The sequence below is a fragment of the Leucopleurus acutus genome (genome assembly GCF_964270905.1).
Source record: "Leucopleurus acutus genome assembly, chromosome: 5".
NCBI classification, from domain to species: Eukaryota; Metazoa; Chordata; class Mammalia; order Artiodactyla; family Delphinidae; genus Leucopleurus; species Leucopleurus acutus.
In genome coordinates this window covers 100,815,254-100,835,326 of record NC_139147.1, presented here as the reverse complement: position 1 = coordinate 100,835,326, position 20,073 = coordinate 100,815,254, and the positions used below count along the sequence as shown (strand labels likewise).

Sequence of the window (20,073 nt, the reverse complement as noted above, 5' to 3'; positions counted from 1 at the left end):
AATTCTCCCTTCTATTCTGACAAAAAATTTCTCAGGGTGACATGAAGAATTCAAAACTCATGATGAGCTCTACCATTCGGTTACTATGGCTGGAACCCATCCTTAAAAGACCAGCTCTGTCTACAATTCTTCCATGAGGTGCATTTTGATAATTCATCTTTCTTCTATATGTCTTCACTGAAAGTATAACAAAATTTAGCACTTACTTATATATTGCTTGCAATTGTTTATACTTTTTCATAATTTTTATTATTGTCTCCAAAAGTTCTTCCAGTTTAGTAAAGTATATAGTAAAGTAAACAGTGTCACCACTCAGAAATTAGTTTCCATTATTCCCTTTTCCTTTTATTTTTTTCTGTTTCTCAACTCATTTTTAAAACATTTGCTTTTTAAATCTGCCCATTTCGGGCATTGATTTTAAATGGATTTTCTAATTATTTAGTTTGAAATTGATTTTTTTTTTTATCGTTCTGTCCAGGTTTGGAATAATTTCCAGAAGGATTTTTTTTTCTGGCTAATTCAAAATTATATAGAACAGCAGTAAGTATGCCAGCTAACCAAGTCTTGAACCCCAAAGTATAAAGAAAACCCAAGTCAGAAACTCCTCAGAGTGATGGGCTCAGATGCCGTCAGTAAATGTAAAGAGATTCAAAACATTCATCTGGAAATCAGCCAGGAAGGGTGAATTCTATTCAAAAACGTTTAAGGTTAGTGGGGCAAAGGAATGAGAGTAAATGCAGTAATTACATACTCCAGTAAATGCAGTGTTGTGATTTCTTGCATTTGGATAAAATGCTCCAAGTTGCATCCAGCGGGCACAGAGCTGATATTCCGAATTGTTGAAGAAACCACAGATATCTGCTCCAGTCTAAAATACAGTTATATTTAATTAATTTTAATAGTTTGTTTCTTAATATTAACAAGTGATGAAGCTAAAAGGAATAGAGCTACTTACATATGACATTCCAAACAAACTAAATTCCATCATACCTAAAAAAATTAGGAAAAAAATTATAGAAGGCCACTATTTCATATATTTTGACATTTGTTTTTTTTCTATTTATGAAGATGTTCTATTTCTAATACTGACCTCTAATTCAATGAAACATTTTTCAGGTTATTGATATACTTTTCTATCATTCCTTCCCATGAAATTTATGTATTTTTTACTTTATAATGTTAATGACATTTATAAAAATAAGACACTCTAATAATGCCTCCTTGACACTTTCAAGATGACACATTTAGATCACAAAACTGTTACGAACACATTATAGTATGAGAAGAAAGCGTTAGTGATTCCTTTTTTAAAAAAATAAATTTATTTATTTATTTATTTTTTATTTATGGCTGCATTGGGTCTTCGTTGCTGTGTGCAGGCTTTCTCTAGCTGCGGCGAGCAGGGGCTACTGTTCCTTGTGGTGCGTGGGCTTCTCATTGCAGTGGCTTCTCTTGTTGCGGAGCACGGGTTCTAGGCACTCGGGCTTCAGTAGTTGAGGCTCGTGGGCTCTAGAGTGCAGGCTCAGTAGTTATGGAGCACAGGCTTAGTTGCTCCGTGTCATCTGGGATCTTCCCGGGCCAGGGCTCAAACCCGTGTCCCCTGCATTGGCAGACGGATTCTTAACCACTGCACCACCAGGGCACTCTTCCTTGGTTTTATTTTTAAAATAAAATGCTGTCTCTGTAATTATTTAACCATAGGTCTCATTATATGAAACAAATTGAATTATCCTTATTAGCTAAAAATCTCCTGAGGAATGATCATTTTAATAAAATAGAAAGCATGTGAATTCCCAGCTCTTCTTTTTTTTTTTTTTTTTTTTGCGGAGCACAGGCTGTGGACGCGCAGGCTCGGCGGCCATGGCTTACGGGCCCAGCTGCTCCGCGGCATGTGGGATCTTCCTGTACTGAGGCACGAACCCGTGCCCCTGCATCGGCAGGCAGACTCTCAACCACTGTGCCACCAGGGAAGCCCCCTCCCAGCTCTTCTTTTAAAGGAATATTTCTAAACATTGATTGTTTTCCTTGAATCCTAATATAAATAGTAAAGAATTATGTTTAGATATGAAACAGAAAAATATTCTCTTTAAAATAATATTTCATTTACTCTTTATCCAACTATTGTCAGAAAACTTTCAAAATTTGGTTTGAGATGTTTCATACTTTAGCATCTATGAGTGATTCTTATTCCCTAGAATCTAGAATTTCTAAGCATTTCTATTCTTAGCTCTATATGTTATCCTTCCCATATCTTGCCCTTTAATAAAAGGAAACTGAGACCAAAAGGGATGAAATTATTTTCTCAAAATAAACTAGATCCTGCTTTCTGGCCCATTGCCTTTTCATTATGCTGTTTGTCATAAAATATGATGCCAAAAGCACATTTCAGAGAAGGACTTACAAAGTATATGAACTAGCAAAAGTGAATACCTAATAGAAGATTTAAAAGAATAATGATGAAGATGGTGACTCTCACATACCAATGATAGATTTGTCCAAATTGTCCCATTTTGCATAGCTGTCTCCAAGCCAGTGTCCTACCCATCTTCCAGCCGTAGGATATGTGGAACGAGAAATAACAATTCCTCTTTTGCCAGTTGCCTTCTGCAATGCACTAATATAGATGGAGAGGATCTATGAGTTTTTATATGAGGTATTTTCTTTGGATATTTCTACTTAGGACCACTTCATTAAAGAAAAAAACTATCCGATTTATGGTGTCTACGCTTTCTCTTATTACGACTAGCTCTTTATAAGTGAATCTTTGCTCATTATACTATAAAATCCTTAAAGCATGAAGGACATCTTTTTTCCTTCCAACATTTTCCAGAGTGACATGTCTAAGTGGCCCTTTATTTATTGGTTCAGTGAATACAATTCAACTGTTGATATTATCAAATCAACTAATTATATTGAAAGTTTTTGAATGAACACATTTTATTCTACTTAAATGTGTTCTCTTATAAAGATTTAGGCTCCATTAATTGCTCCAACCCTTCTTATTTATAATTTGCCAACATTTAATCTTCATATTACTCTGCAGAGAATATTTGCTATAATACTCCCTGTTTTAGGGAGTATTCATATATATATATTAATTGGAAAGAAAATGTTTATTTTTATATTACTTAAAATAATTTGTATATGAACAAGGACTAGAGAACTATATCAGGAGGAAATATTTCTAATACTTAATTAGGCAGATTTGTAACCCATTACCATGTTATAAACTTTATCTAATCATTTCCTTGTTAAAGATGGACCACAGTAATTGTACTGATTTGTTTATACATAAAGCTTCTTAAATGACACCTTGAGATTCTTGAGGTTAAGGACTGACTTAATCTTCTTTATATTCCTTACACCTAATACGTATAATAGTAGCTTAAGAAACTTTTGAATTCATGAATATCTCAAAATTACAGGAAACTGAAAATATTTTAAACAGATATATGATGATATATTGAACCATCTGTTGATAATAGAAACAATATTGTATTTGCTAACTTAAAATTTCCTACTTGTATGTCTCTCTTTAAAAAAATCCTATAAGAAAACGATCTTCACTGCTTCATTTTTTGTAACAAATATAAAGGATCTAGTCAATTGAGAATCAGTAATATATTTAACATATCTCACACGTATTTGCAGACATTTAACAAGAAATGAATGTATATTTATATAGGGAATGGAAGAACTGATGATCAGTTTAGAAATCTTCATGGAAACTTGTATCTTAAGTTTAGTTAATTGGTAAAGAAAATTCATTTTATTTAATTGATATAAAAATTATTTACAAGGATAGAGTTGTCCCAAATATTTAATGTTTCCACATAGAAGAAATACATATTCTTGAAGGTTCTTTTCTTCTGCCTTATGTCTTACTTTTGCAAAAAGTCTTTACTGAGGCTTTAAGTTAATAACCAAATATATGCCTTTTTAGATTTCTGATTGAGAAGAATTCTGCATAAAATATTTTCATAACAATTTTCTCTTAAGGGAAATCTAACCTCTTGCATTAGAAAAATCTCCTTTGTAACCCTTCACAGAATATTTCTTATTTGGTAAATCACTTGCCACCACTAAAACTATAATTTAAAATTACATAGCTATAAATATTTTGTAGACATTTCCATCATGCTCCAACTTTACAGATGATTAATCACAATGAACTTAATTTAATTTTAAGAAACACTTTTCAACCATAATACAGTTTGTTCTCTGTTACAAGTTGATTTGGAAAATTTAGCTTATAAAAAGAATTTCAATATTGTGTTACAGAAACATTTTTATTACATGTTTATAATTGTCTACATGAGCAGTTTTTGAAAAGTATTAGAAAAGTTATAAAAATGTCTTATGTTATTGGGAAAAAATGTCCTTCTAAAGGAAAACAATGATTTTTAGAAAACCGTACATGTAGATTACAAATGTGGGTTATGTGAAAGGAGAATATTGAACTGAAAAAAAAATTAAATAGTTTAAAGCCCTAACAATAAATAAATATCTTTATTTTTGTCATGGTTTCTAAAGATAATAATTTCAAAATGATTAAGTTGACTACTGCTTTTAATTACTGATGAAATCAATTGGTAAATATACCCCCAATACTGCTATCTCTGACTGGGTGATATTAAATTATTTTAGAATACTGACCGTAATGCTCAGAAAAGAGAAAGTTATACAGGATTGTTTCTCTCAATGTTTATTTACAAAATCTCTTTGAAAACTAAAGACTTTTTTGAATTATATTTTTAGAAAGCAAAAAATTTAGTATTATATATTTACTATCCATTAGAAATAGTAACTTGCCAGTTTCACAACTCAAAGAGACACACCATTAGATCAGAAAACGTAATTTCAGTTTTAGAGTTGGATAACAAGTTTTTGTAAGCTGAAATATTTCCATTGTTTCTGAGTGTATAAGTAAAACTTAAATTTGAGATTTCTTTAGTGAGAAGAATGTGAAAGTCTAAACCATGGAAATGGTTTTATGGATTCAGATCTCAATCTTTTTTAAACATTGATACCAGCTATATCAATGTTCAACTCAGCCATATTAATCAGAAAGTAATATCTAAGAGACACGTATTCCATATTTTTTCAAGTTACTAACAGTTAATTAAGAGAAAGTTACAGCTATAACCAAGAAAACTTCCAAATTATATATGACCTGTATAGTGTTTTTCTTTTTTTAATCTATACTGGTCTTATTTTTTGTTAAAAAAATTGCAAGAAGAGGTCACTTCCTATAGTACACAATTCTCCCAAAAAAAAAGCCCCTCTTATTTTTCAGGTTAGATTCACTAAACATCGAAAAGCAACATAATTTTCCAAGTTGCTAAATAACCCAGTCTCTAGGACTATCTGAGAAAAGAACTTATATTTATTAACATTTTTATTTCATTCTAAATTAAGATTACAAAAATCTTGGTCATTTACTTAAAAATTGTATACTTAACACAACCTGAACTTCCAAAGGGAGTCAAAGATTTTGATTTTTCTATGTTCTCTCTAATGAAAAGTATGTAGTACTCTCAAAAGTCATTCAAGGTATTGTTGAAGATGAAAGTATGGAATATATAGCTGTATAATCCTTGGATAATTATCTGAGATTTAAACACACAATTTGAAATTTTAAAAATATATTTCTCCCTATATCTGAAGCATAGGCTTTATTTCAGTACAATATTGAATTTTAAATAAGACAAAGATCAATTGAAGACTGAAAACTTTTTGTATGGGATTTATACATGAAACTTCTTCATTTGCCACTGATCTCCAAGGTTTTTTCTACGAAACTGTTTGCAGTCTTTCAAGCTGATTATTTACCTCCTATTTCTGCATCCACTCATTCTGTTCTTTCCTTGTTTCAGTTGTTTGTTTCATGTTAAGTGAAGAGCACAATAACAAGAACTAGGTGAATGTCAAATGTGTGCCAATTTTGAAAACAGAAAATGAGTCACAGAAAGGAACAATAAAATGGTACAGTCTGAGTAACTTAAGAAATAAATTACACTCTTAATTCTTTCAGTTTTCTCAAATGATAAAAAGTCTTTACTCTCCATTATTTGCTTAAACATAATTTATTTATAGCATCCTTTTACATTTGTCAAGGTCTTAAACGTATAATGACTATATTTAATCTCTAAAATATCTGAAGGAGAGTTCAATTTCTTTTCTCATGTAACTGAAAAAAATAAATAGTAAGAAAGTATTTAAAAGATATAAAAAGTCTATAGCTATGCATAAATTGGGCTTTTTAACTCAACATTTAAAATTTACTAATCTGTTTAACTTAAACAACAAATGTGGTTAAATTTTACTGAAAAATTTTATGGACAGGAGCAAAATTAACATTATTAAAGGGATGTTCTTTGGAAGATTGTACTGATATCTTCTTCATAATGTTATTTAAGAGTTAAAAATGGGTCTTAAACATCTCTAAACACCTTTGTATATCAACTATTTAGAAATTTACCTACTTTTGCCTTGAATTTATTTATATAATTTTGATAGTTGTGATGAGATAAAAATTGATTCACTTACATTTACTAAACATCCTACAGTGTGTCAGGAACCATGCTAGATTCTGTAATGTGCTCCAGAAGTTCAATTTACTGCCCTCAATGAAAAAAATATTTTCTTCCAATTTTCCTTAAAGTACATACTTTCATCTCAAGATGCATAAGTTTTGCCAAAGAGTTCATCACTCACTTCTCAATATTTTTGTTATGTTTAATATCTATAGCTTTATGGTAAAGTGAGGTTAGCTGAGGATAATTGTGCTCCAATATTATGCTCCAGTAGGTTAACTAAAGAAGCATTTGTCCCAATAAAAAGGCATTATTGAAGACCAGTTTGTTTACTCTTTTTTTTATATTACAAAATATTTATTACGAATTTTTTCAAGTTGACATTGTCAGTGTTTCTCCAAAGTAGTTTCTCTTTATACACAACTTTGAATTACTGCATAATAGAATTTATAATCTTGAAGAGCCTCTATTTTGATGTTATTGTCAAACAACACAAAATTCTAGCACAAGACAAGGAAATTCATCCTCACCTCAGATCCTTATTTCCCAGGAACCAGCATTGTTTTATTTCCACTTAGCCAAATATATTTTATTGATTATTATTATTCTCTCCATGGAGATTTTAAATTCATTGGCATTGTCTAGTAACATACTGACACATTCATTAAATCCTAGAAGTGTGCCAACCATATCCTTGTCACAGATCGACAAAGAGCAAATCCATGATTCTTATCCAGAGATCCCAATTGTAGAAGCTATAATGCACTTATTATGGTTTAGGTGGCCATAGATATCCTAGAAATAGCTTATGGCAAATTTTATTTACTTTCTTTGTCTTGGTGAAATGTAGTTTCCTTCCTTTACTCCCTAGCATATTTCTTTTTTTCCTTCAAGATCAGTTCAAATGATAACTTTTCTTTTGATGTCACTTCTATTTTCCTGATAGAGTTAGCTGAGCACTCTCCTTGTTTCTCATAACACTATTGTAGTATCTATCACATTACACAGATTTTGTTTTTTTATCAGTTTGTTTACTCTTTTTTCTTTTTTAACACCTGTTTCGGAGTAAAATTGCTTTACAATGTTGTGTTAGTTTCTGCTGTATAACAAAGTGAATCAGCTATATGCATACATATATCCCCATATCCCCTCCCTCTTGTGTCTCCTTCCCACCCTCTGTATCCCACCCCTTTAGGTGGTCACAAAGAACCAAGCTGATCTCCCTGTGCTATGCAGCTGCTTCCAACTAGCTATCTATTGTATATTTGGTAGTGCATATATGTCAATGCTACTCTCTCACTTTGTTCCAGCTTTCCCTTCCCTTTCCCTGTGTCCTCTAGTCCATGCTCTGCATCTTTATTCCTGTCCTGCTGACATTCCTTAGTCTTTCTGTATGTTCTTAGTGCCCTTACATTGGGATTTGGTCAACAAATCTGTAGTCATTCATTCATGTAATAATATCTTAAATAATTCACATATTCTAGGTTGAAAAAGAATTTGGTGCTAGAAATAAGATAAGCATGTTTCACTAAGTGAGGAAATATTACCCATACCCTTTACTCCAAAATGCTTTTCATTCTTTTTCCAACTTCTGTCATATATTAGAACCATGGTTTTCAACCCTGGATACTCATTAGAACCACCTGGGGGATTTTTAAAAATTCAGATGCTTATGCTATAGTTCAGATTAATTAAATCAGCATTTATTAAAAAATCTTCAGTTTGAACTATATTTAAAATAGATACAAGGACCTGCTCTATAGCACAGGTAACTCTACTCAATATTCTGTAACAAGCTAAATGGAAAAAGAATATATATATGTATACATATAACTGAATCACTTTGCTCTACACCTGAAACTAACACAACATTGTAAATCAAATATACTCCAATATAAAATAAAAATTAAAAAAATAATCTCCAGTTGATTACAGTGTGTAGTTAAGAACCAGTGATCTAGAGCTGCACTGTGTAATATAGTGACCACTAGCCATGTGGGGCTATTTAATTTACATTTATGAAAATTAAATAAAATTTTAAATTCTATTCCTGAGTCACACTAGCCACATTGCTCAACAACCATATATGGCTAGTGGCTACCATATTGGACAATAGAGAATTATAGAACATTTCTATCATTGCAGAACATTTTATTGCACAGTGTTAATAAAGACTTGATACTCAAAGAATGGCCTGTATTCCATCATCATTAGCCTCATATAAGATTTTGTTTAATATGGATATTAACGTTTAAGAAGCTTAAGGTCATTGACATTTATTCTTATTTGCTAATAATGGATTTAAATAGCAGATTTAGTCAGATTTCATGTTTTAATTAGTGACATCAAACTATATATTATTTACTCAATTATTCATTAAAAATTATTCTTTGAGCACCGACTATTTGTTAGGCATTTTGCTACTATAAGCTGGGTGCATACTGGGGAACAAAATAAAATGATTCAGGGTTCTTTTGGGAATTGGATAAAAATTTAAAACAAAGATACAGAGAGAGAGACAATTATTCTAAGTGCCATGAAGGACCAAGTAAGATAAGGTCAGCAGGGAAGGACTCAAAAGAGGTAACATTAAATTTAATATCTAAAAAATAAGAGTCAGAAACGATGATTATGAAGATTGCTTACTCATAAGTAAGTTTCGCTTGTGACCATCCATATAGATTGTGAACATCATAATGCAAAACGGATGATCCATCACTAAGAATCTGCTCAGTTTCCATACACATGGTTCTGAAATGTAATCCATCAGTTCTTTTTGTGAGTTCTGGGGAGAATTAATAAAAAAAATTAATATGTTATAAAGTAACATATTGAAATATGTAAATTGTAACTATAAATTATTTTGGCAAAACATTAATCATTGTTTGAAAATATTACTGATTTTTCAACCATTTGTGCACTTTGTTTATGCTAATTATAAATGAAAAAATGGTCTGCAATGTGATTGCAATTACAGTTGCGGCTGGAAAATATGTGCACAATTTTACTATATTCAATAATAAAAATGTTACTAATTAACATGAACTCATACCTGAAAAAGTAAGTGTACTCCGAAAAGTCTACTATATTTTATGCATTTAGATGAGAAATACTGATTAAATAGATTTAAAAAAAATCCATTTGCTAACATAAAGCCCTGGCATATTTTCTCAGTTTCAGATGCAAATTTTCAGAGCTTTGCCATCACTTTAGATGTAACTGTTTATGCAGTTTTCTGCCTACATAAGAGCATGAGGATGAATGTTGAAAGACTGTACTTTTCCCTCCTAGGTCAGGGACAACCAAAGAAGTGTTGTTAGCATTGTTTCACTTTTTTCCTAATAAAGAAAAACTTTAAAAAATCTTTATAAAAGATTTTAATTTTTTATCTTAAAGAATATTTAGAATTCTCACATCTGGGAAGATTCTTAAGAAAATCAAAGTAACAACTTCAAATTTAGAAATCTATTCATATAGATAAAACATGTTTCTTGAGTTTTCTTCTCGAAGTAATGTTAGATGATTTAGATGATATTGGTAATGGGTTGAGATGTGGTCCACTGTGTAGATGGGTAGTGAGTATTGGAAATGTGAATCCTGTTCTCTATGTCATAAGGTATATAAACCTGATTAATAAATAATAATAGCATGATAACAGCCAAGGCACAGCAGCAATATTGTACCTGGGAAATAAGGTGGATAATTTAGCTCTGTATTTCTGCATTGATTAGTAGTTGTTCCATTTACAAAGCTGGATGGTTCATTCATATCCTTAAAAAGAGAACGAAAAGTAAACAAAAAACAAATTTAGGGCATATCTTCTTAAAAGAACTAATTCAGAGACCCAGTAAATTAAAGTAGGATATTTGAATAATAGTACTTTACTATTCTAAAAAGCAAGAGTATAAGGCATCTCAACAATACTAAAGCATTTAGTTTAGCTCAGTTTTTCTTAACATTTTACAATTCACATCTCCTTTTGAAAACCATAAAATGTCCTATTTTTCTCTGTAGATAAAATCTATATAAAAGTGAATTGTTTTCTATGTTTCTAGACATTAAATTATAATAGCATATATTCCCCCATGTCTTTCCCTCCATTTCTGCCCTGGAGCCTTGTATCAATTTTTTTAAAACAATGGTTTGTGGTTTTTAAAACCACAAGATAATTGTTTACAAATACAGAAAATTTCAGAGTATCTCTATTGAGTACACATTTCAGAATTTTAGTAACCATATATAAACGGACCATCATATAAATATATAAATTAGTTGCCATTTAAAGGTGATTCCTCCATCATAAAAAGGTTATCTTTTCTGGATCAAGATATAATTACTGGGGATATATTTAATGGAATCCCTTATAGTACATAACTTTATATAATTAAAAAAACTATCTTTATACAACTTTACATCCTCAAGGCTTGTACATAACAGCACCCCTATAAGTTTCTTTAATTAAAAAAGTAAGTAAATTAATGCATACGTATTGAAAAATCAGCAGAGTAGAAATGTCACCTCCAAAAATCTAGATAAGTATTATGTAAATAACTCCTGTATTAAATATTTACTTGTGATAAAGTAAATTCTTTTTATGCTATCTCAAAATTATATTAAAAATCTTATTGCCAGCATTTTAAAGTTAAAATTAGGATATTATTTAGAAGATGATTTTGCTACATCTGTAAGAGTTTATGACTTCTTATACCAAAGACTGACAGTCGAGTGTGAGACATATCTATATTGAATGAAAATAAAATAAATATTTATAAGCATTTAAATATCATTATATAAAGAGACTATTTTGGTCTCTTGGTCAAGTTGACAATATTCAACTTTAATATTCAGGAAAAAGCAACTAAATACTTAAACTGAATTGTTAAAACTGCATTTTAACAGTCTTTTGCATAAGAAAGTTCTATGGAAAAAAATGAGTAAGCTAATTTCATAAAGAATACTTTGTTAACATTATTAAAATCTAGTAAGAATTTTGCATAATCAATACACAATAAATAACTTAAAATATAAATTTCTTGAAGTTTACTTACAATCCACAAGCCATCAAACTTCATCTGGTTATTGTAGAAATCTATAATTTCCCTTGTCCACCACTCTGCTGTGGAGTTCCTGAAGAAATCTGGAAAAGCTACATGAGCTCTGGAACCCTGTAAAAACAAAATTTAGACCCACATATAGAAAGTCATAAGAGAGACCAGTCAGTCACACATTTATCTGTCAGATTCACAAGTGATAGTGAAGGCAGCCTGATCTCAACTTTAATGAATGTGTATGATTTTCCTCCAGCCACTCAAGCCTATGTGTGTCCTTAAATCTAAACTGAGTTTCTTATAGACAGCATATACAAAATTTACAAACTGTTAGCTAGACTAAGAAAAAAAGAGAAGATGAGAATTACAGCTGATGTCACAGAAATAGAAAGGATCATAAGAGGCCATGATAAATAATTATACAACAGACTGGATAACCTAGAAGAAATGGACGCATTTCTAGTTTCAGACAACCTAACAATATCTGATGAGTAGAAATGCAAACATCCTCAACCAAAATATTAGCAATCACATTCAACAGCACATTAAAAGGCTCATACACCATGAATAAGTGGGATTTTTCCCTGTGAGGCAAGGATTATTTAACATACAAAAATCAATCATTGTGATTCAGCACATCAACAGAATGAATGATAAAAATCACATGGTCAGGGCTTCTCTGGTGGTGCAGTGGTTGAGAGTCCACCTGCCGATGCAGGGGACACGGGTTCGTGCCCCGGTCTGGGAAGATCCCACATGGCGCAGAGCGGCTAGGCCCGTCAGCCATGGCCGCTGAGCCTGCGTGTCCGGAGCCTGTGCTCCGCAACGGGAGAGGCCACAACAGTGAGAGGCCCGTGTACCGCAAAAAAAAAAAAAAAAAAAAAAAAAATCACACGGTCATACCAATAAGCAATGCAGAAACTCTATTTGATAAAATTCAACACTCTTTCATGATAAAAACTCTCAACAAACTAGGAATAGAAAGAAATTACCTCAACATGATAAAGGCTCTATAATAAATGCCCACAGCTAATATACTCATTTAGAAAAAAACTTTCAGAGTTTTAGTTCATATCAGAAACAAGGCAAGGATGCTCACTCTTGCCACTTCTATTTAACATAGTCCTGGCAATCCTAGCCCAAATAACTAGATATGAATAAGGGGAAAAAAAAGCATCCTAATCAGAAAGGAAGAAGTGAAAGTGTCCCTGTTTATAGATGATGTAATCTTATATGTAGAAATCTCTAAATAATACACACACACACACACACACACATACACAACTATTAGAACTAACAAATACATTCAGGAAAGTTGCAGGATACAAAATCAACATGCAAAAATCAGTTACATCTCTATAGACTAAAATAAACTGTTTGAAAGGAAAATAATCTCATTTACAGTAGCAACAAACAATGATAAAATACTTAGGAATAAACTTGACTAAGGAGATGAAATATTTGTACACTGAAAACTACAAAACATTACTGAAAGATATTGAAGAAGAAACAGAAAAATAGATAATCCATGCTCATGAACTGAAATAATTAATATTGTTAAAATGTCCATAGTATTGAAAGCAATCTGTAGATTCAATGCAACCCCTGTCAAAATCCCAATGGCATCTTTTACAGAAATATAAAAAACAATCCTACAATGTATTTGGAACCATAAAGTCCTTGAATAGGCAAAATAATCTTGAGTAAGTAGAACAAAGCTGAAGGCATCACATTTCCTGATTTCAAAATATATTCCAAAGCTACAGTAATTAAAAGTATGGTCTTGGCATAAAAATAAACACATAGGCCAATGGCACAGAATAAAGAGCCCAGAAATCAATCCACACGTGTATAGTCAACCGACCTTTGACAAGGGTGCCAAGAATATACAATGAGGAAAGTATAGTCTATTTAACGAATGGTGCTGGGAAGACTGGATATTCACATGTTGAAGAATGAAATCAGATCCTTTTCTTATACCGTAGACAAAAATCAAACCACAATGGACTAAAGACCTAAACGTAACACCCGAAACTGCGAAACTTCTAGGAAAAAACATAAGGGAAAAGCTTCATGACAATGGTCTTGGCAAAGATTTTATGGATATGACACCAAAAGCACAGGCAAAAAAACAAAAATAGACCAGTGAGACTACATCAAACTAAAAATTTTTTGCACAGAATAAGAAACAATCACCAAAGTGAAAAGGTAACCTACAACCCAATAGAGAAAACACTATAACCCACTTAGAAAATGGGCAAAGATTTGAATAGACTTTTCTCTAAAGTACACATACAAATGGCCAACAGATAGATAAAAAGATGTTCAACATCACTAGTCATCAGGGAAATGCAAATCAAAACCACAGTGAGATGTCACGTCACACCTGTTGGGATGTCTATTATCCAAAAAACAGGGAAAACAAGTGTTGGTGAAGATGTGGAGAAACTGGATGCCTGTACACTGTTTGTGGGAATGAAAAATGGTGCAGCCACTGAGAAAAACAGTATTAAAATTCTTCCAAAAATTAAAAATAGAACTACCATATGATCCAGCACTCCCATATGGGGGCATTTATCCAAAAAGACCTAAAATCAGGATCTCGAAGAGGTATCTGAACTCCTATATTTATTGCTGCGTTATTTATAAGAGTGAAGATACTGAAATAAATTAAATGTCCGTTGATGGATGAATTGATAAAGAAAATGTGGTATATACAATGGAATTCTATTCAGTCTTCAAAAAGAAGGAGATTCTCCAATACAGGGCAACATGAATAAACCTTAAGGACACTATGCTGAGTAAAATCATCCATTTATAGAAAGACAAATACTGCACAATTCCACTTATATGAGGTATCTAAAATAGTCAAACTCATAGAATCTGAGAGTTGAATGGTAGTTGCCAGGGTCTGGGGTTCCAGGGGTAATTGGGAGTTGCTATTCAATAGTCATAAAGTGTCAATTACACAAGATGAATAAGTTCTAGTGATCTGCTGTACAACACTGTCCTTAGGGTGAAGGATGCTATATCTTAAACTTAAAATTTTAAGAGTAAGTATGTTAAACGTTCTTACTACAAAAAAAAAAAAAAATTAAATAAAAAAAAAGAATTGTTCCTTGGATTAAATACAATAAAATGTAAAATTGCTTCATAGAGTGACTGAAACATGTTGGTATTTAAAAAAATAAATAAATCTGATTTAATATGGTCTGATATAGAGAATTAGAAAATAAGCCATCACATTATTTATTTTTTTTTTTTTTTGCAGTACGTGGGCCTCTCACTGTTGTGGCCTCTCCCGCTGCGGAGCACAGGCTCCAGACGCGCACACTCAGCGGCCATGGCTCACGGGCCCAGCTGCTCTGCGGCACGTGGGATCCTCCCAGACCGGGGCACGAACCCGTGTCCCCTGCATCGGCAGGCGGACTCTCAACCACTGCGCCACCTGGGAAGCCCCAGCCATCACTTTTTTAAGGAAAGTATTAAAATTGAATTATTGGTCAAAGTCGTCATTAAATCCCAGGGCTGAATTTCTTTCAGTTAAATAGTTAATCAATATGAAACTTACATTAACAGCTTCATCTATTAGACTTTCATCTTTTGTTACATTTGGCAAATCTGGCCAAACCTACAAAGAGAGAAGAAATGGGAAACCAGTTCAAAATAAATTCAGTGTAGTATGACTGTTGTAAACAAAGTGTAATAGAGTTTTAGAAGCATATTACAGACTCAAGATCCCCAGATCAGTAATTCCTTCAATTATTTTTTTCAGTTTGTGTTCTGGTATATGTATCATTTGCAAACTATTCCCATTTTCCATATTAATCTCCTCTTTAGTAGGGCAAATAAGGAAAAGAATACCATCCTTTGTGGTCAGTAGCGATTTTGCAAGCAATGCATGTAACCAAAAGGTCTGGTCAAGAATTAATATGAAAAGCATATTCTAAATTTAATTTAATGTGGTATATTAAAACTCTTTCTATAATTACTCCAGGATTAAAATCTAAAAACAAAAAGTATATTTTTATATGAAAGGAATTGAAGATCTGAGTTGGATGATGCCATGCTGAGGCAAATATCTTCTTGGTTTTTGCAGTTAGTACTAAATCCTCCTCTTTCCCACACACCTACTCCAGCCCCTGCCCCCTGCCTACCAACGTTTTCTTCTACTGCAACCACAAACACAGAACAGAGCCCAAATTCAATCAGGCCAAAAGCTCTGGGATTTAAATCTATGTTGTAGAAATTAGAAAGTCCCATATAAAAATGTAAATAATCCACAGAGTTGTAATTACATACAAGGAATTAGTTGCTGATAGAGAATAGCGCTTGAAAGGTAGAAATCTGAGAAAATGTATAGAATGAGAAAATATAAAATGAGGAGAAAGTAAGAAGAAAAAAATCCCTTTCTATAGTCAGTACTGTATACCTGTAATGTTTCTTAAAACATGATTTTTCACTGTTTATCACATAAGTTTTTCTATTTTACTTTTACCTTTTTATTCTGAAATATTTTCAGACTTATATAAACATCACAAACATTATACCTAGTGTTTTTCTATACACTTCACTGTTCTTCCCCTAATATTAACATATTTATAACCACTGTACAATTATCAAAACCAAGAAATTAACATTAGTAGCATATTATTAACTAATCTACAGTCCATGTTCGAATTTTACCACTTTTATCACTAACATTCTATTTTTGGTCCAAGATCCAAAAAGGCTCCCATATTTCATTTAATTACATCTCCCATTATGGGATTTTTTTCATTCTAGTTATGACTAGTGGATTTTTTCTTTACTCTTTATATATAAGCCAAATCAGGATGCTTTCTATAATGTGTTAATATACACAGGTTGGGATATTATTGCTTAAATGAAATACAATGAATTATATTCCCTGTTCAAGTCAGGAATACTATAAGTATAGCTTTTACAAACATTGTTTCTTTTATCAATGAGATGTTTTTAAGAGAAGTACAAACATTTAAATGACCCATGTAGTATAGAATAACCATATTATTAATGTCAGTTTTATAATAAAACACAAGAGGTACCAAGAAATACAATAAAAGACAATATAAAGATGAAACAAATAGTATTTGGACATAGGACATATAAACTATTTCTTTGTTTCTAATAATTTGGATTGAACTCAAAGAGTATTATTTTATTTATTACCTATTAAGTCATTACATCTCTCCCTCTGAATATGTTTTTAACTGTGGCTTAATTAAATAGAAACTTTCAAATAGTATTTTTATACTTATTTTCTTTCAAGATATCAATTCAGTACCTTTGCCCAACAAATATCATTGGTGTTAGGCCATTTGACAAAGACATCTTTCTCTTGTCCTCTTTCAAAGGCAGGGTAAGGCTTCGTTTCATTTCCTGAAATTGCTGGATCCTAAAATTAAAATGAAATACAATCCAGGTAACTATGGTATAAAAGTATAGCCACTTGAGTAGCTGTAATAAAATCTTACAATTTTCCATTATTAGATTATCATTATATTGTATTCTTACATGGACTGACAAAGGGACTGATGGCATAAACTTTTTTGTTCTAGTTAGATTGTCTTCTAAATTCCCTAGAAGGAAAATTTAAGAACTTTTGAAAATGTATTAGCTATGATTTCAAGCAAGATTACAGGTGTTTTTTGCTTCGGTTTTATATATCCATGGGATTTCTGGCTACCTACCTTGCTTTCTGTAACATATTGATGAAATATTCTTCCCACTGAATCACTAACTTTTAAAAATAAATTTATTTATTTATTTATTTATGGCTGTGTTGGGTCTTTGTTGCTGCACACAGGCTTTCCCTACTTGTGGCAGGCGGGGGCTACTCTTTGTTGCGGTGCATGGGCTTCTCAGTGTGATGGCTTCTATTGTTGCAGAGCACAGGCTCTAGGCACGCGGGCTTCAGTAGTTGTGGCACATACGCTCAGTGTAGTTGTGGCTCGCGGGCTCTAGAGCACAGGCTCAGTAGTTGTGGCACAGAGGCTTAGTTGCTCCGTGGCATGCGGGGTCTTCCCGGACCAGGGCTCAAATCCGTGTCCCCTGCATTAGCAGGAGGATTCTTAACCACTGTGCCACCAGGGAAGCCGCTGAATCACTAATTTGAAGGAAAACTTTTAAACATGACAAGCATAAGAAGCAGTCCCAGAGAATAAGTTAAGAATTGTATAGGAATAGAAAATCCATCATCACTTTGTGATAGTGTCTGTAAATTGAGACCAGTCTGTAGCTTGGGTGATTACTAGAAAACAAACTGCCTTTGATTCCCAGCTTTATTTAGTCTTAAATCTCTAAGGATACACCTAAGAATGAAGGTAGCCTGCGGCAGCCATGTAAATGAAATGAAGTCTTAAAGGAAGAAAGATTTAGATTTGGGAGTACAATCCAAAATTATATACTTTATATTTTGAAACACCTTTTCCTTCCTCGTTCAGGAGAGAAATCTTAACAAAACTATGATAATAAGGCTCAGATAGAATATAAAGTATAAACACTGACCAGGACAATAATGTATCTCATCCCCTCACTTCTTATTTTGTCAACAAACTGAGGAAGGTCACGGAATTCTTCATCAATCGTAAAGTCTAGTTGCCTTTCCATGTAATCAATGTCTGTGTATTGAACATCCTGAAAGGTATAAGAATTTTAGTGGCGTAAGATTCAATAGAGGGAGTTTGTCACATTCTGTTATACTTATGAAAATAATAGCAATATGAAAGTTTCAATTCCTAAGAGAATTAATCAAGTAATGTAATGTTCAAGAAATAAAAGTAGCATGTATAGATGCAAAATATTCTAAGAGCAAGTTCGTGTTAGTGCTCTGTTTTGTTAACAGTTCATTAAATAGTAATTTTGATTTAGAAGTACAAATTCTTTCAAATCAGTATCTTTTGTTATATAATTTCCAAAGGAAATAGGAAGACACAGGAGTAAAGGACTTATGAGGTTATGAAATTATATTAAATGGCAATTTGGAATTTTGTACAATATATAGAAATAGGTATTGCTCTATTTCTGGAAACACAAAGCAAATATGGGATAATTTCAAATAATTCTAATATTGCCAAAGGGGAAGAAAGAATTATTAGTAAATCCATCAATAATTATAAAATTATTCTTTTATTATCCACCAAAGTCACTTTTGAAATAACAGCCCAAGCTTAAATAAGCAAAATATTGTTTACAAGTAGGTATTTACAAATATATTTAAAGTAATAAATGCTTTATGAAATCTTTAATTTAGGCCTAAATAACATTTTAAAACATTATTTTCTGTTAATAGACAATTTCTTCTTCTAGGTGTTATAAAAATATGGCTAGCATAGTAGACCTAATAATGAAAAAATCTCCTTTTTTAAAAGATTTTTTTCACTTGCGTATTGCTACATAATCAACCTAAACAATTAGTTTCCCTATAATAATGTATTCAGGAACCATATATTGGATTCTACTATAGGTACTGATGTCATATAAATAAGGTCCTTCTTACTCTTCTTAGAATGAGTTCTTATATACAAAGCATTCTAGATTTCAATGTTTAGATGTTACCAGGAGGATCCCTGAGATTCCTTACTCTTCCTAAAAAGTAAAAATCACAGGAAGTGATTATTTCTGGATACTTAAGAATATTTAGTTTCCCAAACACTGAGGGAAGAAGATATTCTGCAAGCCCACTAATTCTGTATTCTAATATGACAACTATTGTCTATTCCATGGCAAAAATAATTGTTTCACCTCTAATTCTTTTTCTGTAATTTGTCACATTAGTTGATGAAATAGGTTCCTATGGACTCTTACTCTCATTTAATGAGAAGAGAAGAAATGTGTTTGACTACGTACGAAACCCAAAGCTTCTGAGAGAAAAGCAAGTGCACAGTGACTTGTTTAGTACAACACACAGTCATGGAACAGGTGAGAAAGAAGGAAAAGGAATGGTATTATCCCTTTATGTTATCCATCTGATAAAGACTACTAATAAAATCTCATATCCAATTCGTTTGGTGCTACTAACAAGCACTGATTTTTGCCAAATGCTTAAAATAATTTTAAAGTATATGTGCTTATTTCATTCTGATTTTATAGATGACATATTTAACACCATTTTAAAAATTGATATACATACATAGGGGATCTGAGCAGCCACCATGTTATTATATACTTCTTCAACTTGTGAAGTATTTCTGTACCCATAAAGACATAACTGGAATCCCAAAGCCCAATAAGGTGGCATGACTGGTTGGCCAATTACCTTTGAAAAAAAAATTATTTGTGAACAAAGAGAATGACTTTATATTATTAAAAAACTTTATATTTTTTTAAAATGTGCAATCATACTCTATGGTATTGCTTTGTTGCAACTTCTGGAGATGGACCCAAAAACATATAAAAGTCCAAGATTCCTCCAATTATGCGATATGTTAGAGCAGGAGTTGGTTGAAATGTAACATCTGGAAGTCCAA

At 32.0% G+C, this 20,073-nt stretch overlaps 1 protein-coding gene across 4 annotated transcripts in view; it reads right to left on the bottom strand.

Annotated features, from left to right (window-relative positions):
* The window catches only part of SI (sucrase-isomaltase), a 99,004-nt gene that overhangs the window by 15,399 nt on the left and 63,532 nt on the right, over positions 1–20,073 (bottom strand). For all 4 annotated transcript variants that reach the window (XM_082839049.1, XM_082839050.1, XM_082839051.1 and 1 more), the window contains 11 exons: positions 19,949–20,061; positions 19,737–19,862; positions 18,113–18,241; positions 16,890–17,000; positions 15,156–15,215; positions 11,585–11,701; positions 10,220–10,307; positions 9,183–9,321; positions 2,481–2,614; positions 956–990; positions 752–868 (listed from right to left, as the gene is read on the bottom strand). In XM_082839049.1, the coding sequence (XP_082695175.1) occupies positions 752–868; positions 956–990; positions 2,481–2,614; positions 9,183–9,321; positions 10,220–10,307; positions 11,585–11,701; positions 15,156–15,215; positions 16,890–17,000; positions 18,113–18,241; positions 19,737–19,862; positions 19,949–20,061 (1,169 nt within the window). The remainder of the gene's footprint in view (positions 1–751; positions 869–955; positions 991–2,480; positions 2,615–9,182; positions 9,322–10,219; positions 10,308–11,584; positions 11,702–15,155; positions 15,216–16,889; positions 17,001–18,112; positions 18,242–19,736; positions 19,863–19,948; positions 20,062–20,073) is intronic.